At 48.6% G+C, this 25,218-nt stretch overlaps 1 protein-coding gene across 9 annotated transcripts in view; it reads left to right on the plus strand.

Annotated features, from left to right (window-relative positions):
* Positions 1-25,218, plus strand: part of hao2 (hydroxyacid oxidase 2 (long chain)) — a 242,731-nt gene that overhangs the window by 209,469 nt on the left and 8,044 nt on the right. For 8 of the 9 annotated variants that reach the window (XM_038801985.1, XM_038801981.1, XM_038801983.1 and 5 more), the window contains 6 exons: positions 1,334-1,486; positions 4,354-4,505; positions 5,256-5,539; positions 6,843-7,061; positions 16,770-16,928; positions 19,025-19,094. In XM_038801985.1, coding sequence (XP_038657913.1) covers positions 1,356-1,486; positions 4,354-4,505; positions 5,256-5,539; positions 6,843-7,061; positions 16,770-16,928; positions 19,025-19,094 — 1,015 coding nt within the window. In that variant the 5' untranslated portion in view covers positions 1,334-1,355. Of the gene's footprint in view, positions 1-1,333; positions 1,487-4,351; positions 4,506-5,255; positions 5,540-6,842; positions 7,062-16,769; positions 16,929-19,024; positions 19,095-25,218 lie in introns of those variants that run through there. The other variant, XM_038801987.1, reaches the window with a different exon arrangement.

Here is a 25,218-nt window from a genome sequence, read left to right on the forward strand (position 1 = left end):
AGGAATCACTCTTGTGCGCCCAGAACACATGACGTCAGTGTACGGGGCACGTGACCTGCTCTCTGCCGACACTCCAGACAGGAAGACTACAGCAATTTTTTTTATTTTTAAAATCTGCTCCTGGGTCAGTGCGCTGACATCAGGAGAATACGTTCTGCTCCGCTGGGCTCTGGGCCTGTGCATTGCTGAAGGGGTACACATACACAGAAAGGCCAACAATCTGAAAGCTGGTCCCTGCTGGCACTTTTAAAAGCTGGTCGAGCCGTTGAGCACTTCTTCCTGCGATCGGGAATGCCGTGACGCATGGCACCACAACCTTCCTGACACCCACCCGCAACCCATCCACGGGTCGCGAGCCCGGGTTTGAAAATGACTGCTTTAAATAGTGCGGTTGAAAGAGACTGATGCAGATCTTCATCAAGCCCACCCACTCGAACTGATTTGGAAACCTAGATGAGTTCAGTTGTCATCGAGATGAATGACAAGTGCTGTTCCACCACCCTTGACCACAAAATCGAGACAGTTATTTATCTATCAAATTGTTTCAGTGATACACATGCCAATTTCCATTATATTCAATTGTAATTGTTCTTTCTCGTCCAAGGTACCAACAAAAGTATTTTTTTATCATTCATAAAGCTGTGGACAGTTCCTCAATGCATTAGATTGACTGGGCTTTAAACTTTTATTCTTTGTTGCAGGACGTAGTGATGCTGAAAAGACCAGATTTATTGCCCATTTCCCGTTGCCCTTGCTATCCCTAGTTGATGATCCTCCAGGGCTATGGCAGATCTCTGGTCACAGTATTGCACAGGAAATTGCAGAATTTTGACATAGCAACGATGAAAGAATGGTGTTGTATGTCTATATCAGAATGGTGTGTGAAATGGAGAGGGATTTGGAGAGGGTCTTTCCATAATATTCCAGTTCCTGACCACCTTAGTGTTCGAGGTTGCAGGGTTGGGAGGTGCTGGCAAAGTATTTATGCCAAAAGAAACATAACCATCAAGAAGTCAAAGATTTTTTATCGGATATCAAACAGCTTTTAAAACAATACGATTTGTAGCATTCTAAAAAGGATTAACTTTTTAATTGCTACAAAAATCTTTCCCCCTGATATAAACAGATAAAATAATAGAAATGGTTGGTTCATGATTCCTGACTTTAAAAGCAACATCTTGATAACCCAGTCAGGACTGCACCTAAATGTTTCCTTGTTCTGTGGAAGACAAAGGTCACTATTTTGCACCATTTATAGTCTTTTTATTTGTTGCAATAAATGTTAGAGATTGAGATCCCTGTTGAACCATCCCTGCAATTATTATTCTTTCAGATCCTCTCTGCATGACCCAGAGATGTCTTTGGTATGTCTGTCTGACTTTGAGGTGTATGCTAAAGAACATTTACCCAAAACCACCTGGGATTACTACGCTGCTGGAGCAGACGAGTGCTGTACCAGAGATGACAATCTGATGGCTTATAAAAGGTTGGTGCTCCACCAACTTCTCATGAGACCCGAATCTGCTGATTTGCACAATAACATATTGTTGCAATATGATAGGGAAGAAAATTCCAAATAGTTTGTGAGTTCAACTAATAGTGAAATCGAGCATTTCCTGCCTCTTAAGCATGAAATTAATGAATGGACTTCTCTGAATTTTTATTCGCAAAAGAACATTTAATTCCAGGACACCGTGCGGGCAGGGCATGCCACACTTCTAATGAAGCTTGAAATCTCGGACCTGAAATTGTGAGAGTTGGACAGGGCTCCAAGGTGGCACTCTTCTTTGTGTGGGGTTTGGATAGAAGCCAGTTCAGATGGAACTCCGTCTTGTAGGAGAAGCCATGCCCCAATTGATAAAAGCGAGTGTCCCATATGTTTTTTTTCACCACTCTATTAACCTGCCTTTCTGCCTTCAGAGATCGATGGACAAACACACCAAGGCCCCTTTGATCTTTGGAACTTCACAGTGTCAGACCTTTTATAGTATACTTCCTTGTTAAATTACTCAATGGGCCAAATGGCCTCCTTCTGCACTGTAAATTCTATGATACGCCTTCCAAAGTGTATCACCTCACGCTTTTCAGGGTTAAATTCCATCAGTCAATGAAATAAAATACTATTACTTTTAGTCTTTATTTTTTCACTGTCAAATGTAGTCAATCTAAGTAGTGTGGGAATTGCATTCTAATAATAATAATCTTTATTAGTGTCACAAGTAGGCTTTCATTAACATCACAATGAAGTTACTGTGAAAATCACCCAGTCGCCACACCGGGGCACCTGTTCAGGTACACTGAGGGAGAATTCAGAATGTCAGATTTACCTGACTTGCCAACCCCTCTGCCTGTCGAAAAAATTGGGCAGGACGGTAGCACAGTGGTTAGCACAGTAGCACTGTGGCTTCACAGTGCCAGAGTCCCAGGTTCGATTCCCCACTGGGTCACTGTCTGTGGGGAGTCTGCACGTTTTCCCCATGTCTGTGTGGTTTTCTCCGGGTGTACCGGTTTCCTCCTATTCTCCAAAGACGTGCAGGTTATGTGGATTGGACATGCTAAATTGCCCTTCGTGTCCAAAAAGGTTAGAAGGGGTTATTGGGTTATGGGGATGGGGTGGAAATGAGGGCTTAAAGTTGGTCGGTGCTGACTCGATGGGCTGAATGGCTGCCTTCTGCACTGTATGTTCTAAGTTCTGACATCACGTTTTTCGGGACTTGTGGGAGGAAACCGGAGCACCCGGAGGAAAGCCATGCAGACACGGGGTGAACGTGCAGACTCTACACAGACAGTGACCCAAACCAGGAATAGAACCAGGGTCCCTGGAGCTGGGAAGCAACAGTGCTAATCACTGTGCTACCGGATGCCAGAAGAGTCTATGAAGTACTACTTTCATGTAATTTATTTCTTTATAAATCAACTTCAGTCTACCACAATTGCTACTCAGATTATTGCATGCAGACAGTAACTAAGACACCATTGACCAGTCAGTATGCTTCTTTCCTTTAATGTTTAATTCCTTCCAAGAACAAATACGTTTACATATAATTCAAGTGCAAATGCACACAACACAGCGCTGACACTATTCAAGCCATCACTAAGACCACTTATTTCCAGCTCCATAACATCCACACCTATCTCGGCTTAAATGCTGCCAAAACCTTCATCACTTGACTTTGAGAATTACAATGTACAATTGGCCAGGATCCTATATTCTATCCTCCAATCCTGCCGGCATCCATCCTCGCAGCATTCACCCGTTACCCTGTGCTCGCTGATCCACATCAAGCCCCAGTCAAACAACACCTTGATTTTAAACCTTGTCCCTCCTTGATCTCACCCCTCCCTACATCTGTAATCATCTCCGTCCTTAGGATCCTCCAAAATGGCGGCACTTAACAAATTCTGATCTCTCGAACAGCCCCTGATTTGAATCCCTCCACAATTGGTGGCTAAGTCCCTAAGCTCTGGGACTCCCTACCTAAACTTTTCTGCTTCTCTAGTGTTTTTTTCCTAATGTTCCTTAAAACCTATCTCTTCGGCCATCTGCCCTAATACCACCGTCTGTGACTGTATCTAACCTTGCTTCATAATGCCCATGTGAAAGGCAGCACGGTAGCATAGTGGTTAGCACAATTGCTTCACAGCTCCAGGCTTGGGTCACTGTCTGTGCGGAGTCTGCACGTTCTCCCCGTGTGTGCGTGGGTTTCCTCCTGGTGCTCCGGTTTCCTCCCACGGTCCAAAGATGTGCAGGTTAGGTGGATTGGCCATGCTAAATTGTCCTTAGTGTTCAAAATTGCCCTTAGTGTTGGGTGGGGTTACTGGGTAATGGGGATAGGGTGGAGGTGTGGGCTTGGGTAGAGTGCTCTTTCCAAGAGGCGGTGCAGACTCGATGGGCCGAATAACCTCCTTCTGCACTGTAAATTCTATGATTCTATGAAGCCCTTGTGGCATTTTATGACATTAAAGGTGCTAAATAAATAAAAATTGATTGCTGTCGTTCTTTTTCTTCTTCTTTGGGTTGGTTCTTCAGTCATGTAATTATAACAATTATGTTTAGGGTGGATTTTCACCTCTACTGCCTTAGTGTGAAGTATTTCCTGGGGCAGAGGGCTGAGTGGGAAACTCGGCAGTGACCTGTAATGGCAGCCGCCTGGTTTTAAATGGAACAGAAATTGTGTCAGCTCTGTTATGAGTGTTTGTTCCTCCTCTCACTTTACCTGGGCGATACTTTGTACCCAGGTAGTATAGGCTAAAATGTAAGACAGTTCAGTTTATGAAGGGAGATGTGATATGACATTGAATTGCATAGATTAAAGAATGCAACCTAATTTCAAATTTCTGCTAATTTTGCAGGATCCGTCTGCGTCCTCGAATGCTAAGAGATGTCTCCATAACAGACACGAGGGTAACCATCCAGGGCATGGAGATCAGTTTTCCCATTGGAATCGCACCTACTGCCTTCCATTGCATGGCATGGCATGATGGGGAGATGAGTACAGCTCGTGGTACTTCATACTAAACACTTTCTCTTCAAACGATAATTGTATTCATATTATTGCAGTAATACAAACAAAGGCATGTTAACATAGCCACACGCCAAAATGCAATTGCTGTGAGTTTTGGACACCAGTCTGTTTACACCACTTGCAAGTACCAATAAACAAATAAGTAACCAAAGATCAAAATATTCCATAGTTTCTGGCTTTCTATTCCCAGGGCAGGAAATTATGTAAATTTCATCACTATGAAGATCTCCAGGGCCACTATTTTTCTATCTAAGTAGCAGCGAGTGTGGGCACTGGTTTAAATGAAGGAAATATACAATCATCATAGATTGTAATGGAGGTAGGGCTGTTAAAATAACTTTCTACCTGCTTCGGTGAGAGTTAATCAGCACAAGTGTCCAGCTAATGATGCCATGGTCTAACTAATGTCATCATGTCTGGAAATTTCTGTATTATAATAATGGCATACAGCAGAATAATGTAATAATTCAGCACATTTAAGCCTAATCTTTGATGTGAACATAACTATTGGAACAAAATGACTAATGTTCAATGGTAAATGCTTCATTAATTCAAGAAAGAGAAAAATGTCACCTTCTCTTGGGCTGAAATTGAATCTAGTTCCAAGAATTTTAAACAACTAGACTCTAATATAATCCTTACATATCAAAGAACATGTAAATCTTAGCATCAGCGAGTTGAACAAACAATAACGTGGATTTTGATCGGTTTGTGTGTGTTGTTTTATAGCTGCTGAATCCATGAATACATGTTACATTGCAAGCACATACTCCACCTGTTCTTTGGAAGAGATTTCAGCTGCAGCACCAAATGGATTTCGATGGTTTCAGCTCTATGTCTATCGGAACCGTAAACTCTCAGAGCAGTTAGTACATCGTGTGGAAGCACATGGATTCAAAGCCATTGTCCTAACTGTGGATGTCCCTTATACCGGCAAGCGGCGAAATGATATCAGGAACAACTTTAAGCTACCACCTCACCTCAAAGTAAAAAACCTTGATGGCTTTTTTGAGGTATGGCTATTTCCCCTTCTAAAGATACATCAGGAAATTAACTGATCTTGGCCAGGGTGGCAGCAGGGTCGTGCCAATTAGCTTCAGCGCTACTGGGTGCAGAGGGGAAAGAGAACCAATCTCCCCACTTGTGATTGCTATTTGGCAAAGTCTGCTGAATTCCATGGGTAAATGTTGGTGAAGACAAGATCAGGGATGGTTGAGACGGATAAGACTCACTGTTAGCACTTGCATTTAGGCATAGCATGATCCATATGAACCATAATTTGGCAAAAGAGCGAACACCTTCAGGAGAGGAGAGTTAACATGATGAATAAAACTGGTAAGAAAAAGCGAAGAACAATCTTCATCCTTTCTTCCTCCACTCTTTTTACACCATCTCCTTCTTGAGATACTTGAAGATCAAGGGCTTAAATTTGATTGCACAGTAGTTTTTTTTGATGAGAAATAGATATTGAGAAGTACAGGGTGCACACCATCAGTCTGCACCAGGCATGCACTGTGCAGCATATTGTTAGGCAACCCTGTATTTGTTTAGGGAGCTCATATGAATAAGCTTACTACATATCTTTTTTATAATTATAGACACAATGTACTTGGTGAACTTAAAGCATTCGCCAACTGTTGTTTTGCACATTTGCACAGTAACACAGTGGTTAGCACAATTACATCACAGCTCCAGGGTCCCAGGTTCGATGCCCGGCTTGGGTCACTGTCTGCGCGGAGTCTGCATGTTCTCCCCGTGTCTGCGTGGGTTTCCCCCAGGTGCTCCGGTTTCATGCCACAGTCCAAAGATGTGCAGGTTAGGTTGATTGGCCATGCTAAATTGCCCTTCGTGTCCAAAAGGTTGGGTCAGATTACTGGGTTCCAGGGATAGGGTGGAGGTGTGGGCTTGGCTAGAGTGCTCTTTCCAAGGGCCAGTGCAGACTTGATGGACCTCATGGCCTCCTTCTGCACTGTAAATTCTATAATCAATGATCTATTCCAATTTAAGGTCTACCATTAGAATAAATTCTAGTCATTGCTTACAATCTTCAGTTCAAATATTTGCCTATTTGACTGTTTTCTTTGTATGCCACATAATTGATATTGAGAAACTACCTGCAGATTGGGTTTAGAAACCATCGATACACTCCCAACTTATCAGTTACCTCTGAAGTAGAATTGAGCCAAAAGGATTAAAAATGTCTGGATGAATTACACAGCTCCTACAACCCTCAGCTGAGTTTTCCACATAATGAAAGTCTCTTTCCACTGTGCTGATACTCCGCTATCACAATGTAACAATTCTTCTATACAACAGGATCATACTGAAGCAGAGGTGTATGGAGTGCCAGCCAATTCTTTGGATCCATCTATCTGCTGGAAAGATATCTACTGGCTTCAGTCATTAACGCGCCTGCCTATAATTATTAAGGGTATTCTAACCAAAGAAGATGCAGAGCTGGCAGTGGAACACGGTGTCCAAGGTATCATTGTGTCAAACCATGGAGGCAGGCAACTTGATGGAGGCCCTGCTACGGTCAGTTTATTTATCTCTCTCAAAAACACTCTGTCCTTCTTTCCTTCTTTACTTTCCTTCTTTAATCCATGATTAACTGTTCATTTTTATGAGTATTCACCGTGATTACATCGGCAAGCATGGCAGCCAATTTGAACACAAGCAGCAAACGCGATGAATGATATTGGGTGAAACACAAATGTCGGCCAGGATACCTAAAGAACTCACTCCCCTTCTTCAAACTGTGCCACATTGTATCCAATTGTACAAGTAGACAGTGGGTAGGATTTTCCATTCCTTCCCCCGGCACTCCCCCGGAGAGCGTTTTGCAGTGGTGGAAGTGGCCCACCATTGGCTGGCAGCAGGATCTTCAGGTTCCACCACATTCAACAGGTTTCTCATGACAAGAGGTTGCTGTCAGCAGGACCTGAAGATCTGGTCGGCTGGAAAAATTCAGCCAATGTTTTAGTTTAACATTCTATCCAAAGAATACAAGTAAAGACATCTCCAACTATCTCAATCCCAGTGTATGGCTGCAGCAATTCCTCTGGTTGATGTCCTACACCCAAGTATTTTCATCAATGACCTTCCCTCCATCATGGAGTCAGAAATGGGACTTTCACTGATGATTGTCAAATGTTCAGTGCCATTCACAACTATTTTCATCAATGACCTTCCCTCCATCATGGAGTCAGAAATGGGACTTTCACTGATGATTATCAAATGTTCAGTGCCATTCACAACTCCCAAATATTAAAAATAGTCCATGCCCACATGTAAAAATACCTGGACAACATTCCGACTTGGGCTGATAAATGGCAAATAACATCCGCCTCACATGGGCACAGTGGGTAGCACTGTTGCTTCATAGCTCCAGGGTCCCAGGTTCGATTCACGGCTTGGGTCACTGTCTGTATGGAGTCTGCACATTCTCCCTGTGCCTGCGTGGGTTTCCTCCGGGTATTCCGGTTTCCTCCCACAAGTCCCGAAAGACGTGCTGTTTGGTGATTTGGACATTCTGAATTCTCCCTAGGGGATTTTCACAGTAACTTAATTGCAGTGTTAATGCAGGCCTACTAGTGACAATAAAGATTATTATTATTAATTGCCAAGAAATGACTATTTTGAACAAAATTTTTTAACCATTCCTCCCTGGAATTTGCCAACCAAATTATTGCTGAATGCCCACCATCAATATCCTGGGGGTTACCACTGACCAGATACTTATTAAAAAAAAATTATTTGTAAATTTGGATCCCCAATTATTTTTTTCCAATTACAGGACTATTTAGCGTGGCCAATCCATCTATCCTGCACATCTTTGGGTTTTGTGGGGGTGAGACCGCAGACACGGGGAGAATGTGCAAACTCCACACGGACAGTGACGCAGGGCCGGGGTCGAACCCAGGCCCTCAGCGCCGTGAGGCAGCAGGGCTAATCGCTGCGCCATCGTGCCGCTCTTGACCAGAAACGTAATCAGGCCAGCTACATAAATACTGCGGCAGTAGGAACAAATTAGAGGCCAGTTATTCTGTTGTAACTAACTCATCTCCTGACTTTCCAAATAATGGGAACAAGGCACAAGTAAAGACTGAGATTCAATACTCTCCATTTTTCTACATGAATGCAGCTGCAATAGGGAAGAAGCTCAGAGCCTTGCAGCACAAAACAGTCCACATGACTGGTATCCCATCCACGCCTTAAACGTTCCCTCTACCACTGCGCACACTGTTTTCAGTGTGTCCTAGATGTAAAGCTTCTTCAATGGTGTCTTTCAAATATGCGACCTATATTATCCTGAGGAACAAAAGTAACAGACCATGGGAACACCACTATCTGAAAGATCCCTCCAAGTCACACACCATCCTGACTTAGAAGTATATCCCTTGTCCTTCACTGTCATTGGGTTAAAATTCTGGAACTCCCTATCTAATAGCATTGTGAATGTATCCCCACCACATGGATTGCAGCAGTTCAAGAAGGCAACTCACTCACCCCTTCTCCATGGCAATTAAAGAAGGACAATAAATTCTGATCTTGCCAGTGACTCCCACGTCCCATGAATGAAGAATAAAAATTAGAATGTGCATTTCCTCAAATACTGCACAGTGAAGCAGAAGAGTCCTTAAGATAATATTGACTGTTTGGTGGGATTTATTCATTAAGTCCTCACAGTCCAAATAATGAAGATTCATAATCCTTTTCATTTTAAGAAAATCACAATTCTATTCTGTTTAGTTTGATTAGTGTTTGCTGAAAGAGACAGTGGAACCATTCAATATAACTGAAGTTTCACCAGGGGCATGATTTAATGGATCCATGCGTGCCAGCCAAAATCGGGATCCATGCCAGGCGCCAATCAGTTTGCGATGTAAAAGGGCCGCTTCCGTTGGCGGGTTCTAGATCCCGTCTAGGTGCGGCGAGTCACCAATTGACACCAATTAAGACCAATTAAATTGGGGGGTGCCTGGTTGGTGGGCTGGGTATCATTGTTTGGGGATCGCTCCTGGGCTGGGGTGGATGGGTAAGGGGCTCAGTGCCTGTGGGTCCTACAGGCCATCTCCCAAATTGCATATACCCACAACAGGGGCAACTACAGCTGCTGCCTGCCTGTCCCACCAAACACTTCCAGGACAGAGCCCTGTTAGTAGTTATATGCTGAAGGTCACTTTAACTCCCTTTGACTGTGAGCAGCCTCTGACTGCACAGCTGAAGGCTATTGCAATAAGGAACTGGCATTGTTAGTTACGTGAGCATTCCACAGCACTCACATAGTGCTGAAATGAAACGAAACAAAATGTTCTGAAGTGGTGCTGCAGGTTGCTTCTGCTGGTAGTTGCAAATGCCTCAAGGTCATGTGTTTGTTTGCTGTCACCCCTTTGCTTTTGTGGCCAGAAGTAAGGAAAGAAGGTTGTAAGCTCACCAGCTGCCAGCGCTGGAGATGGGGAAGGGGCAATCTTTCTCTCTTCAGGTGTGCTTTGTGTCAGTGTGATTGTTATCTTGCTGAGGTGTCAACTGCTCGAAGCTGCAGTAGGGAGAGGGAGAGGCGGATTGATCCGAATGACCAACTTGATGAATGTGTTCAAGAAATGCTTTTGCAGATTGCTGTTGACTTAATTGTACTGTTAACTGTTGATTTTGTTTTCTTTGTATAAATGAACTGTTGTAGTTTTGTGTTTGTACCAATATTCTGTAGCAAAAAGGTGCTTTTGTGTGTATGAATCAAAGAATCATAGAATTTACAAGGCAGAAGGAGGCTATTCGGCCCATCGAGTCTGCACTGGCACTTGGAAAGACCACTCGACTTAAGCCCACATCTCCACCCTATCCCGTAGCCCATGGCATTCCCGTGTGGCATGGTGCCTTTTCGTTGTTGGTTAATGGTTAGTTTAATATAGGGACTGTTGAGTAGTTTGTTTTCATCTTTTTGCATAAAGGTATTGTTGACTATTTAACAACCAAAATATTCTCAAGTGGAGCTGCGGGTTGTAATTGCTGATTACTCCTGCTGGTAGCTGCTACCTCTTTTGTTCTGAGACTGGAGTAAGGAAAGTGTAGATGTAAAATGACCTGCTACCAACGCTGGAGAAGCTGAAGGGGTGCTTTTTCTCTCCACTGGTGTGACTTTCCACTGTTGAGAGTCTACTGCTGGGAGATGCAGGAGGGGGAGAGAGAGGCAGATTAATCCGAATGTAGCTGCAGCTGCCTGGAGACTGTGGGCGCGATTCTCCCAAACAGGGAGACATCGTAAGGCTGGCGTCAAAAACGAGCGGGTTTGACGCCAGCCTCCCCCTCCCCGACCGGGAACCGATTCTGGTCCCCGGTCGGGGCTAGCATGCCGCGGCCGTGAACTCCGGCATCGCGGGCTTAACGAATTTCGTTAAGCCCGCTTGCCAGAGTTTGCGACGGCTGACGCGTTACATGACGTCAGCCGCGCATGCGCGGATTGGAAGACTCCAACACGCGCATGCGCGGATGACATCATCGCGCATTTGCGCGAAACCCGCGCATGCGCGGGCCGGGGTGCCCCTCAGCCGCCCCGTGAATTGATACAGCGGGGCGGCGGAAGGACAAAGAGTGCGCGGGAATCGGACCCGCTGCCCGCGATCGGTGCCCACCGATCGCGGGCCCTTGGCACGGCCGTGGTACTGCCGTGCCAATCGGTGCCATGGTTGCCAAGATCCGAACTTTACGGCCGTTTTTACGAACGGCCAGACCAGGTGTGTTTGCCGTTCGTAAAAACGGCCGTAAAGGGCTTGGACTTCGGCCCATCGGCCAGCTGAGAATCGCTGCTCGCCGTAAAAAAACGGCGGCAGCGATTCGTGTCAGGAGTCGGGCGTGGGGGGGGGGGGGAGAATAGCGGGAGGGCGTCAGACTAGCGTGGCCGTAAAAATTTACGACCCCCGCTATTCTCCGCACCGTCGTGAGTGCGGAGAATTGCGCCCTGTGTGTTTGTTTGCTGCAGCCCCTTTGCTTTTGTGGCCTGGAGGACGGAAAGGGAAGATGTAAGATAACCTGCTGCCAGCGCTGTGGAAGGGGAAGCTCTTTCTCTCTTCTGATGTGATTTGAGTCAAGGAGATTTTCCCTTGCTGAGGAGTTTACTGCTTGAAGCTGCCGAAGTGAGAGAGAGAGAGAGAGAGACGGATTGATCTGAATGAGCAACTTGCCGAAGGTATTGAAGAAATGCTTTTGCAGATTGCTGGTGACTATATTGTACTGTTGCCTTTCTCATGTTTAATACCTGGAGGCCATGTGGATTTTTGCTACCGCCTCTTTTCTTCTGTGGCCTGAAGCAAAGTAAGGATGATATATGATGACCTGCTGCCAGTTCTGGAAAAGAGGAGGGGATTCTCTTTCTCTCTTCTGGCATGCTCTGCGTCGGTGTGACTTTCCGGTCTAATTTTCCGCTTTTGGGAGTCTACTGCTGGGAGCTGTGGGAGGGGGAGAGATAGATTGATCCGAATGAGAAACCTGATGAAAGTGCTTTTGCGGATTGCTGGTGACTTTATTGCACTGTTGACTATTTAATGCCTGGAGGATGTGTGCTTGTTTACTGCCGCCCCTTTCAGCAAGGATCCTCCGCTTTGTTGTGGACCTGCATGAGGTGATACTGTGTGTTTAGTTTTCTTTGTACAAGTAAACTGTTGTTGCTTTGTGTTTGTATCAATATTCCATAGTAAACAGGTACTTTTGTGTTTGGCCTGGTACCTTTCCCTTGTTGATTGATGGCTGGTGTGCTACATGAACTGCTAAGTAGTTGGTCCCTCTTCCTCTTTTTGTAGATCTGATTCGGCGCAGGCTAGGAGGGCCAAAGGGCCTGTTCCTGTGCTGTAATTTTCTTTCTTCTTTGTTCTTTGTTCTAGATTGATACCGTTGACCGTTTAATAAACAAAATATTCTCAAGTGCATTCTCATGAGTTTTATTGACGAGTTTTATTGCCCAGTATTCCAGTCAAACTGTGAGGCCTGGAAACTTTGCCTGAACACTGTGGGTATCAACACCACCGGGGCAGCAGCCAACAATCGTACATCCAAGAGCTGGGCTTCAGCACTGGGGATATCCCCGCAACCAGAGGATGAGTGTGTGGGTAGGTGGGGTGTACCTGAGCATGGTCCCCAAGTATTTCCAGCAGGGTCTAGGGTCTAGAGGCTCCTGATGTGGCAGGGGGTGAGTGTGCATGGCAGGGTCCCCCGGCACAACTGGCTCCATGGATGGCACTCTGAGAGAAGGCAGGACATGTAAGGATGGGTGAGGCATGGGGATTTGAGGGTGACTGGGTGGAAAGCCTAACTGATTGCCGGTCTCTCATCTTCTCCAATTCTTTACAGATATAACAATATGGATGGTGTTGTTGACCCCTCAATGGCAACCCTCGCGATGTTGGTAGCAGCCCAGGGGACCAAATACCAGAGAAAGTGGCAGCAGCTTCACAGCTGTCTCGAAGCGGCACCCCATGTGCAGGCCGCAGTCCACCCTGAAGACCTGGCCACCGATCAGACCGAGGAGGGACCCAGAGGGTGACACTGGCAGTGGCCCAAGTTGTGCAGGTGTCGTTGGTCAAGGAGATGACGGACAGCTTGTGCCACGTGAGGCTCTGTCTCAACAAGGAGATGGTGCAGCACCTTTGCCGTGTCCTTGCGGACTTGGCACCGTTTGGAGGAGGAGGACAGATGCTTCCGGTGGCCATGAAGGTTATTGCAGCCCTGACCTTTTATGCCACCGGATCATTCGAGGGCTCGAGCGGGGACTTGCGCGTCATTTCACAAGCTACATCCCACAAGTGCATCCGTGAGGTCACAGATGCTCTGTATGGGCAGGCAGCTGACTATACCAACTTTGAGCTGGATCAAAATGCACAAGCAGCAGGATTCTCTGCCATCGCTGAGATACCCAAGGTCCAGGGAGTAATAGACGGCATGCATGTTGCCTTGTGCGCGCCAGGATCAGGGAGTTCCCTTCATTAACTGGAAGGGATTCTACTCCCTGATTGTTCAACTCGTGAGCAACCACCGCCTCTGGGCATGTATGTGTATATACGCTTCCCAGGGACTGTATGATAACTATATTCTGGGACACTCCGAGATCCCCGGCGTCTTAAAGAACCATTCCAGGATGATGGGTTGGCTCTTGGGGAATAAGGGATACCTGCTAAGGTCCTGGCTGATGACGCCAGTATGGAAGCCGGAGACTGAGGAGAAGATACAATGTAAAGAGGCTCATGTGGCAACCCATGCTGTCATTGAGCGGTGCATCGGACTGCTGAAAATGCTCTTTTGATGCACTGCAGTACACCCACCAGAGGGTCTCCCGCTCTGTGGTGGTCTGCTGTGCCCTTCACAACCTGGCACAGCAGCAGGGCGATGTGCTGGAGGAGGAGGAGAGGGACGTGCGGCCTCATCTGAGGGGGATCAGGAGGGCCTGAAGGACGAGCCCGAGGAGGACCCGTTGGAGGAAGGAGGTTAGGCGGTAAATATCCCGCATGCCTCGAGGGTCAGAAGGCCCTCATTCTTGCACGCTTCTCAGAGGACGAGGCTTTGTCCATCAGTTCACCCCCTTTATCCCCCCCAAACTCCCCTGCCCCTCAATTCCTCCAGTTCTCCCGATTCCACCTTTCCCCCATTCCCTCCTCTCCCCCCCCCTCTCCCAACTTCCCTGATCACCCCTCCCACCATTGACCATCTCGATCTATCACACCCCCACCCTTCCTCCCCCGCCGTTCCCAGAATCTCCCACATATCCTCCCCGCCTACTTTGTTCCACCCTCACAGGGCCTGTGTAACATCACTCCAGGGCGATGGGCCTGCGTCAGCACCAACAGCGGGTCATTATGCAAGGCAGGAGAGTGATGAAACTCGCTGTGAGGAAAGCTCTGGTATTCCTTAGTCTATTCCACAGTCTGACTCCTGTCTTTCTGCTGGCAATGCGCTCACACCCCATCACCTGTACATGGTCTTCATTGGGGCCTCCTGATCCAAGACCATTGTGCCCGCGAGGGAAGGGGTGAAGGGAGCAGAGGGCAACAGGGGGTGGGGTGCAGGCCTCCCACTGTGAGGAATAATGCTTTCTGTATATCAGGTGTAACATGTTTCAATTATGAACATTCAAAACCCTCATTCTCCAAAGCTACAGATGATGTCGCCCCTCCTCCCCCATCCCCCAGCGCCCACTCACGGATCCCTAATTTTCTTAAGCTTCCATGCCCTGCCGGTGTCTTGAGGAGGGATTCGGGTGAGATAGAGACCGCCGTTGTCTCCCTGGTAAAAGGCACCTGGTCGAGTCCAGCCCTCTCTCCTCCCAGATGGTGCCCTTGGGGCCTTGGTGGACTTCATTGGACAAAGAGGCAGCTGAAGTGAGCTCCAGAGGCCTCTGGCCATCTGGAACTGCCGGCCATGGCCCCTCCCTGTTGTTTGGACCATGGTGTTGACACGCTCGGCGATGCTCCTCAGTGACTGGGCCACATTCTGGAGTGGCCCCGCAATGTTCTCCTGTGCCTAGGACATGGTCTGGAGTTCCTCGGCGATCTCCATCGGCATCTGGGACGCATCCCCCAACGACTGGGACATGTTGTCGAGGCCCTCAGATATGGTCATCACTGACTGAGCCACGCCTTGGACACCACCACTCAAAACGCTGACCTCATGCTGCAGGCTTTCCACTGTGATCACCACACTAGCAGTATTGACCTCGGTGCCACATATCGTCGGCATCATCTCCTCCAATCCGATGTCGCTGACAACCCTCCTGAATCTCACAGCCATGCCCGAGCATCAGCTCCGGGATAACCTTGCCCAGAGGCTCAGCATCTGCCTGGGACTCAGCTGATCCTGGGATCCAGCAAAGCTCCGACTGCTAACGCCCTTGGATGTACCTGTCTCCACCTGATGTGCATCAGCATCTGTGTGGTGCTCACCAGATTGTGCCCCAGAAGTATATCTACTAATGTCGCCCACCGAGATGTGTGTTTCAGAGCTGGTGGAAGGTGGGAGCTGGTGGAAGGTGGGGGTGATAGTTGAGACGCCTCAATGGTGGTATCCTCAGAGCTCTCCTCCGAGGTGTTCACTTGGGTGGCAGTGTGTGGCGATGACCCCACATGGCCTGGCGCCATCAGATGGTAATCCTGTGAGAGAATGGACATGTGATCAGTGACAGGGGAGGATCATTTCATCTGACATGAATAACTCACTTGAGACAGATCATCTAGGTGAAGATGCAGTGGATCCTCACCTCTGCGGTGCAGGGCAACCTCACTGTTGGTGACTGCTCTCTCCATGGCAAACCCCACGATTTACAGGGCCCATTCCTCATGGGGAGTGAGAACTCTGTCCAGAACCACCCCACCTGTCTGGGCCCTTTGCCGCCTATTGTGGGCTGACATCTCCTGTGGGGATGACGAGAGTGCATTGTGAGCTGCACGCTTGATGCATCAGGTGGCAGGTGTGGGTACTGCACCTGGGATTGGAGATGTTGTGCTTGTGGGTGCCAGGATGTGCTGAGGCACAGGCGTGGTAAATGCTGGGGGTGGCGGTGAATGTGCGAGATGCCAGCCAGCGACTTACGGGGGGGGGGGGGGGGGGGAGAGAGAGAACGCAGTCAGAGTGGTGGCAGCTGGGACAGATGCCAGGAGCCTGGTGTCAGCTTACCCTTGCAGCCTGGTGGGGGTCATTGTCCTTGTTTTTGCAGTAGAGGTCCTCCTGGTCAATCTGCCCAAACTGATTGCCGCTGCCACTCAATCCCAGGTGGCATTGGCGGCCCTCTGGCTGGTCCTCAGACCCCCTCAGGGGAACAGGGTGTCCTGTATCCTGTCTTGCCTCCATGGTGTTAAGCTGCCTGGCCAGATTGGCATCCCCGAAGCATGGAGCAGGCCTATGTGCTGGCATGGCTGTATGCTGACTGGAGTGTGCTCGGAGGGAGCGGTTAAGAGCAGTTGTCCCTTGTTAGCGGGAGTTGCCGGGCGCTGTCCAGGCGAATCGGCCATTTCCACTGTGAAGCTTGTGGGTGTTCATTCTGGCACAAAGTGATGTTAAATACAGGTCATGGTCTCGCTGGCACGGCCGTCGGGAAGCACCCAGGAAGTTGAGCCTGACACGGCACTTCGAACTTTTCCCATTAAATCGTGCCACCCACCTTAGTTAACAGCAAATTTCACTAAGTTAGGAAATATTGTCATTTCTCTTAGTTCCAAACTGAATGACGAATTGAAAGAATAATACTTATTTGAACGTTTGCAGATAGATGCCCTATCAGAAATTGTGGACACTGTACAAGGAAGAATTGAGGTTTATTTGGATGGTGGAATCCGTACAGGAAGTGACGTGCTCAAGGCTTTAGCTCTTGGTGCCAAGTGCGTTTTTATTGGCCGGCCTGTGGTTTGGGGTCTTGTTTACAAGGTAATTAATTGATACTTTTATTCATTATCAGTGCTGACCTTCAACTTCTTCATGTATCCATTGCACCATCGCTAAAAAGTTTTGGAAGTCTTTGGTAGCCTTTTATTTCTTTACTTTGCTTCCAACGATTCTTAATCTTGTATCCTCTCCAATCCCAAACACCCCCAATGCCTACAATTACGCAACTATATATTCTTCATTATCCCCAACAACCCCCAAATATTCACCACGACCTAGGTCTTTACCCATTCAGCATGTCACTGCCCTCACTCACCTCCCCAAAATACTGGTTATTGCCCATTCCCCAACTCACCAATTCAGATTCGAACTGCGCCACTCTACCCACTCCATCCCCTTACTATTTCACTGCCCTAAAAACTTGTTCCTTCATTACTTCCTTTGCCCTCTCAATTACTACCTGCTCCTCAAACCTCCGTGCCAACTACCTCTTCCAAATTCTCAATGCGTTCTTTCCTGTGACTCCATCCCTCCACAACTTGGCATTGCTTAAAGGCCTCTTAATTGCTTCTCACAAGCCATAAAATCTCATTTACCAAAATTAATGTCACAACACATTCACTTTCTGTGATCATGTGGGCAACGCCATCTTGCATTATACTGTAACAAAGGAAAAAGTACTCTGGACGCATGAAGATTCCAGTTCAGTGATTCTTCAGTGATTCCATTGACTGCAAATAAATTGCTTACAATGGATAAGCATTGCTTGACACACGAATCAAAAACCGTTGCAGAGTTGTTTGCTAAACAATGGCAAGCAGGAATGCCTTATTTTCAGCAGGAGTGAAGATTTATGATTGTTTAATGACCAGGGTTCCAGCGGTAGGGTTTACAAAAGTGATTTATTTAACAGAACATAAAGTCTGCCCACGGCAGTAATCGGGCCAGCTTTTATGCCCGACCTTACGAGCTCCAGCTGAGTGGACCCAAGTCCATGTGGCAATAAAGATTATAAATCTAAATCTATGTTGGCAAGGATATTTTTCTGGAAAGAACCACAAAGTCCAGACAGATTGAAAAGGAGTTTATGGACATTCTGAGCCAGGCAATGCCCTGTCTGAGACAAGACATGTTTGCTACAGAATTACAACGTAAGAATGACTGCTAAGGCAGGATGTTTCTCTAATGGAGTCAAATATCAGGCAGCAGTTTTTTTTATACGATTGAAAAATAACTTTTTTCACACCTGCATTAAATAAATGTACCAACCTAAACAATGACAAATTGAAGAGTTGACTAATAGCTTAAAGCTGAAGAGATAGACTGGGCGCGATTCTCCGCAAATGCGGAGAGTCGTAAAGGCTGCCGTGAAACTGGCCGTGTTTCACGGCAGCCTCCGCGCCCCCTCCCGGGACCCGATTCTCCTCCCCGGTCGGGGCTAGCAGCGGGGCCCCGTGAACCACGGCATCGCAGGCTTAGCGACCGTCGCTAAGCCCGCGCGCCAAGGGTCACGGCGGCTGACGCGCACGATGACGTCAGCCGCGCATGCGCGGATTGGACGGCTCCAACCCGCGCATGCGCAGATGATGTCATCACGCATATGCGTCAAACCCGCGCATGCGCGGGCCGTCATGCCCCTCAGCCGCCCTGATCCTGCGGGGCGGCGGAGGAACAAAGAGTGCGTGGGTTTCGGACCCGCTGCCCGCGATCGGTGCCCACCGATCGCGGGCCCATGCCACCCTTGGCACGGCCGTGGTGCGGCCATGCCAATCGGTGCCATGGTTGTCGGGAACGGAACTTTGCGGCCGTTTTCACGAACGGTGAGAGCAGGTGTGTTTGAGTTCGTGAAAACGGCCGTAAAGGCCTGGGAACTCGGCCCATCGGATAGGGGAGAATCGCTGTTCGCCGTAAAAAAAACGGCGTGCAGCGATTCGTGTCGTGGGGGGGGAGAATAGCGGGAGGTCGGGAAAAATGTCGGGAAGGCCCTCCCGCTATTCTCCGACCCGTCGTGGGTGGCGGAGAATCGCGCCCGAGAGGAGGTTTATGAATGTTATGTCAATCCTGTGATATGCTGCAGGATTTCAACAGGTTGCGTGTATTCTGCAATATCACCATCTTTTGAATTCTTTTATCTTCAGGGAGAAGAGGGAGTCAAAGAGATTTTGCAGATTTTGAATGATGAATTCCGTTTGTCAATGGCTTTGGCTGGTAAGAACTTTCAGTCTTTACTGACTGTACAGCAGAATGGGTTAACACACAACAGAACGTGTCTTGAAATGCTGGCTGGATAAAACACAGATTTTGCCCTCTTGTGTGACAGTTCAAGGTATTTAGGGCATGCACCCTCAGTGTGTCCAACACTACAAATCTCCTCTCACCCACCAAAAGATTTAGGTTTGGCTTGGTCTGACCTCTTAAGTCAAAAGTACCCGTCCTATCTCGGAGAACCAAGCGCATGATCTATGCTGGCAATTCAATGAACTCCAGAGGGACTGCTGCATTGTCTTTCAGATCAAATGTTAAACCAGGTGGATGTGAAAGATCCTATGGTACTATTTTAAAGTCTGACACACAGGCAATAAAGATTATAAATCTATAGTTCAGAGATGTCAAACCAAACTACCAAGAATTACACGCAGATTTGGTGCATAACGTGCTCTTGCGATGCACCTTATTAAAATCCAGAGAGATTAGGCACCGAACCAAGCCTCCGATTATGCACAGGGATAATCCTAGAGTCTCACAAATTAAAGCCACACTGTTTACCAGTACGGAGAACTGGGACATTTTACAAAGCTTGCCCAGGCAGAAGCACCCTGCCCATGAGTGTAAATGAAATTCCAACCCATTAGAATGTCAGTGCATGCAAATATGGAAAGATTATTTACTTTTCCGGGACATTGTTCTGTTCAAAAGGATATCCTTTATGCATTACTACGTTGGACTAGGGGTGGATTACATTCTGGGGTGTCCAAATGAAGAGATCATTCAACTTTAAGATTTTTGCGTTGGTTAGCATTAATCATCATGCCATTCTGCTGTGCGTTATTGCCAAACATTGTGGTAGCAGCTTGTTTTTAATCAAGAATGAAATAGATGGAAAGTAAACCACGACGTGTGGGGTCTCCAATTCTAGGGCCTACAAGTATAGGTTAGCCAATATAAGCTAAATAAGGAATTCAAAATAAATGTCTTTCATCAGAGAGTGGTGAGAATGTGGAACTTGCTATCATATGGAATGGTTGAAGAGAGTTGTAAAGATGCATTTCAGGAGAAGCTAAATAAGTACATGAGAAAGGAATGTTGATTGAGTTAGATGAAGTAAGATGGATCAGGTCGACCTAATGACATCTTTCTGTGCTATAAATTCTCTGCGAAAGGTGCGAGGACTTCACCTCATGTGCTGACTAAATCAGCTGAAATCTAGCTCCTGTGATGGGGTAACCTCAGTAGTCGACTGAAATGAATCATCCACGGGACCTCTGGTTGAAGATGGTTTCAAACGCTTTAACCTTGTCCTTTGCATTTACTGGTAGGGTTCGCCCATCATTGAGGGTAAAGATGTTCATGGAGTCTTCTCCTCCTCCTCTTAATTAGTTAATTGTTCAGCAGCATTCCTGATTAGATGTGCCCAGACTGCAGAATGTGAATCTGACCTGTTGTGTGTGGGGTTACTTTGCTCGATCTCATGCGTTGACTTCAAGTGGCGACATGTAGATGGAAGTTGCACATTGGTTGGCTCCTGCTCGAGGCTCATTTTTTTTTGGAGTTTAATGTCCGGTCCCAGAGACAGTTTTCGGATAAGCTGGTGCAGGAAGACATCAGGAAGGAGGAAAATGTCAAAGAACCCGAGAAAAGCCGTCGGGAAGAAGGGGCTGAGCAAAGGTTCACCGTTGAGTGAACAGGTCAGCCCAGCAGTAGGAAAAATGGCAGAGGTTGGTTTGCTGGGTGGGGCCACGCCCTCAACAGTAGAGACTTTGACCGAGGTGATGGCTGGGAGTTTGAAAAGCAGTTTACTAAACATATGGAAGTGATGCGTAAGGAGATGATGGCAGCGATGAAGGAGCTGGTGAAGGAGGCGATGGCCCTGATGAAGGCGGCTGATTTGAAGACATCAGCCGAAGTGACAGAACAAGGAGAGAAACTGAAGGGGGTGGAGGAAGCTCTGTCGCAGCACAGTGTCCAGTTCACCTCGATGGGTGACGAGCTGCGGAGGGTGCTGGAGCCCAGTAAAGGACTTGAAGCCAAGATGGAGGACCTGGAGAACAGGTGGAGGTGGCAGAATTTGAGAATTGCGGGCTTGCCCGAGGGGGTGGATGGCCCGAGGCCAACTGAGTACTTCGCGAAGATGCTGCCGGAGCTGCTGAATGAGGGGGGTGGGGAGCCCTCCTGGTATGAATTGTACCGGGCTCATCGGTCACGCAGGCCCAAGCTGAAGACAAATGAGTCGCCAAGGGCAGTCATAATTTGTTTTCCTAAATACCACGTTAAGGGGAAGGTCCTGAGTTGGGCAAAACAAAGGCTTGAGGTGCAGTGGGAAAGAGCTGGTATTCATATATACTAGGACTTAACCGTGGAGCAGGCAAGAAGGCGGGTGGCCTTTGGTCAGGTGAAGGCGGCATTCTATAGCAACGGTGTGAGGTTTGGCGTAGTCACCGGTGAAGCTGAGGGTGACCTACAACTCGAAGGACTTCTACTTTGAGATAGTGGAGGCGGTGAAGGCTGAAGGACTGGGGTTAAAATGAGAGTTGGGATGGGGTTTGGCTTTGGACTGAGGGAAGGGGGGTAAAATGTTGTATATAGTTTCATTTCTTGTCTTGTTTAAGGATGTTCATTGATTTGTATGAGTGATGGGAATGGTTGGACGTTTGGGATTATTGGCTGGTTGGTAGGGAAGGTAGCCTAACCTGTGGAATAGGATACGGTGGATAGGAGGTTAATGAACTTTGGGGTGATGGGGGTTTTTTGGGGAGTGTTTCTTTTCCACTGGTTTTGTTTGTTTGTCTTTTGCTTTCAGGGACTGGGCATGGGGGAGGGGTGGGAGGAGGGATGTCTGAAGCGGAGGTTGCATAGTATACGGGGTGTGGCAGGGGAGGGGCCGTGGTCATTGGAGCTTGGTCGAACCAAGGGTTTATTGGGTTTATAGGCCTGGGCGGTATGAAAGGTGGGGGGATGGGATCAATACTGGAAGAGGTGTTTTCAAGAGAAAGTGAATGGGAGGATTCAAGGAGTAGGGGAGGGGTTCAATGGCAATAAAGGGACTCTGCGGGTCAGGCCCAGTGGGCAGGGCCCGGGGTTTTGATGATGGTGGATAGAAGGAGTAGGGGGGTGGGGAGGGTTGAGAGACCCTTGGTCAGAATAGCAGAGTTGTAACGTGGAATATGAGGGGATTGGGGGGAACAGTGAAGAGGTAGAGGGTGTTTGCGTACTAAAAAGCCGATGTGGTGATGCTGCAGGAGACCCACCCGAGGGTGAAGGATCTGGTGAGGTGCAGGAAGAGCTTGGTGAGTCAGGTGTTCCTTTCTGGGTTCGATAGTGGGGCTTGGTGGGCAAGGGGGTGAGGTTTCAGATGGAGAATGGGGTGGCAGAGCAGGGGGGCAGGTACGTGATTGTGACGGGGGCATTGGAGGGGAGGTTGATGGCATTAGTGAGTGTATATGGCCCTAACTGGGATGATGTAGGGTTTACAAAGAGGGTGCTGGGTGCCATCCCGAACTTGGGCACTCATGAGTTAATAGTAGGGGGAATGGAATATGGTTCAGGGGCCGAGGATAGCCCAGTCAGGCGTGCGCGCGGGGGGGAGGGCAGGGTTGCATGAGGGAAAAGGTGCTGAGTGGGCTCCTGGGAGGAGTGGACCTGTGGAGGTTCCTGCACATGAGAGCGTGCGAGAATATTCATTTCTCTCCCCGGTACATAAAGTGTTCTCGAGAATAGACTTTTTCATGTTGGGGAAGGCGTTATTGGCTGGAGTCAGGGGGTCAGAGTATTCTGCGACAGTGATCTTAGATCATGCGCCGCATTGGGGGGATGTGGTCTTGGAGAAGGGGTGGTCAGAGTCTGGGATGGAGAATGGATGTGGGTGATGTACCATCAATTCGACTCAAGACACAATTAGGATCCGAACTGTGGCTTTAATCAGCTAGTTGTTAGCCCGGTGGTCGACTACAGAGTAAGGCCGACCGCCGGGAACTCTGGGTACCTATACCTCACCTCGGAGGCGGGGCCTACTTGCCTCTCGACCAATTGGAGAGCAGTCACATGACTAAACCCACCCAATCGGACGAGAGGCACATGACCAGCCAGAGCCAATGGGAGGCCAGTGCTCTGCACCAATGGCAGTGCTCATATCCATACCACCACATTCACCCCTTGTGGAGAAAGAAGGCGGGGGGGGTTGTGTAAGTGGCAGAGAGAGGGGGGTGGTCCGAGGACTGGTGGTATGAGCAGCGAAAATCGATAAAGGTGGGCTGCCCACTGGCTCGTGGCAAAACAATACTACTACTATTAACTACTAACAACAGAATAACAGAAAATGTCCAAAAAAAGTCCCATGGCCACATCAGATGGGCACGATCAGCCTAGCGGGTGCCCGTGGTGGTCTGGAGGACCGTCGCAGTGGAGCCGGTGACGTTGGGCCGATGGTCGTCCTTGCCTCCGGGAGCGTCGGTCATAGATGTGCCTCCATACTCCGGGCCGGTGGTGGAGACGCTGTAATCGGGGAAGAGGGGGCATGTGTGCTGGGTCGTGGGGGCGCGGGGGGCGCTGGGGGGAATTGGGGTTGGGGGGGAGCTGTTGATGTAGTGGGGGAAGGCCGCACGCCGGCGGGTGTCAGGTCCCGAAGCGAGACCGTATCTTGCCGACTGTCGGGATACTCCACGTACGCTAACTGCGGGTTGGCGTGGAGTAACTGGACTCGCTCAACCAACGGGTTGGACTTGTGCACCCGCACATGCTTCCGGAGCAAGATGGGCCCGGGAGTGGCCAGCCAGGTCGGGACAGGGGATCCTGAGGACGACTTCCTGGGGAAAACGAGAAGACGTTCATGAGGCGTTTGATTAGTGGTAGTACAGAGGAGAGACCGGATCGAATGCAGGGCGTCGGGGATGACCTCTTGCCAATGGGGAATAGGGAGATCTCTGGACCGTAGGGCCAGCAGGATGGTCTTCCAAATGGTGCCATTCTCCCGCTCGACCTGACCGTTACCCCGGGGGTTATAACTGGTCGTCCTACTAGAGGCTATGCCCCTGCTGAGCAGGAATTGACGCAGTTCGTCACTCATAAAGGAGGACCCCCGGTCGCTGTGGATGTACCCGGGGTAACCGAACAGGGAGAAGATGGATAGGAGGGCCTTTATGATGGTTGTCGTGGTCATGTCGGGACAGGGAATGGCGAAAGAGAAGCGGGAGTATTCGTCGATAACACTCAAGAAATATGTGTTACGGTTGTTGGAGTGGAGGGGCCCTTGAAGTCTATACTGAGACGTTCAAAGGGGCGGGATGCCTTGATCAGATGCGCTTGTTCAGGGCGGTAGAAGTGCGGTTTGCACTCGGCGCAGACGTGGCAATCCCTGGTGACGGTCCTGACTTCCTCAACGGAGTAGGGCAGGTTGCGGGTCTTAATAAAATGGTAAAAACGGGTGACCCCTGGATGACAGAGTTCCGTGTGGAGGGAGCGGAGGCGGTTAATCTGCACGCTGGCGCAGGTACCGCGGGATAGGGCATCGGGAGGCTCATTGAGCTTCCCAGGACGATACAAGATATCGTAGTTGTACGTGGACAACTCGATCAGGCACCGCAAGATCTTGTCGTTCTTGATCTTGCCCCTCTGTGCATTATCGAACATGAAAGCTACTGACCGTTTGTCTGTGAGGAGAGTAAACCTCCTGCCGGCCAGATAATGCCTCCAATATCGCACAGCTTCGACTATGGCCTGTGCCTCCTTTTCCACCGAGGAATGGCGGATTTCGGAATCGTGGAGGGTTCGTGACAAGAAGGTCACGGGTCTGCCCGCTTGGTTTAGGGTGGCCGCCAGAGCTACGTCAGACGTGTTGCTCTCGACCTGGAATGGGAGGGACTCGTCGATAGCATGCATCGTGGCCTTTGCGATATCCGCTTTGATGCGGCTAAAGGCCTGGCGGGCCTCCATCGACAGGGGAAAGGAGGTGGACTGGATGAGGGAGCTGGCTTTGTCTGCGTAGTTGGGGACCCACTGGGCATAATATGAGAAGAAGCCCAGGCAGCGTTTGAGGGATTTGAGGGAGTTGGGGAGAGGGAGTTCCATCAGGGGATCGGGGCCTATCACTCCGTTACGCACTATGTAGCCAAGCATGGCT

This window comes from Scyliorhinus canicula, chromosome 7 (assembly GCF_902713615.1).
Source record: "Scyliorhinus canicula chromosome 7, sScyCan1.1, whole genome shotgun sequence".
In the NCBI taxonomy this organism is placed as follows: Eukaryota; Metazoa; Chordata; class Chondrichthyes; order Carcharhiniformes; family Scyliorhinidae; genus Scyliorhinus; species Scyliorhinus canicula.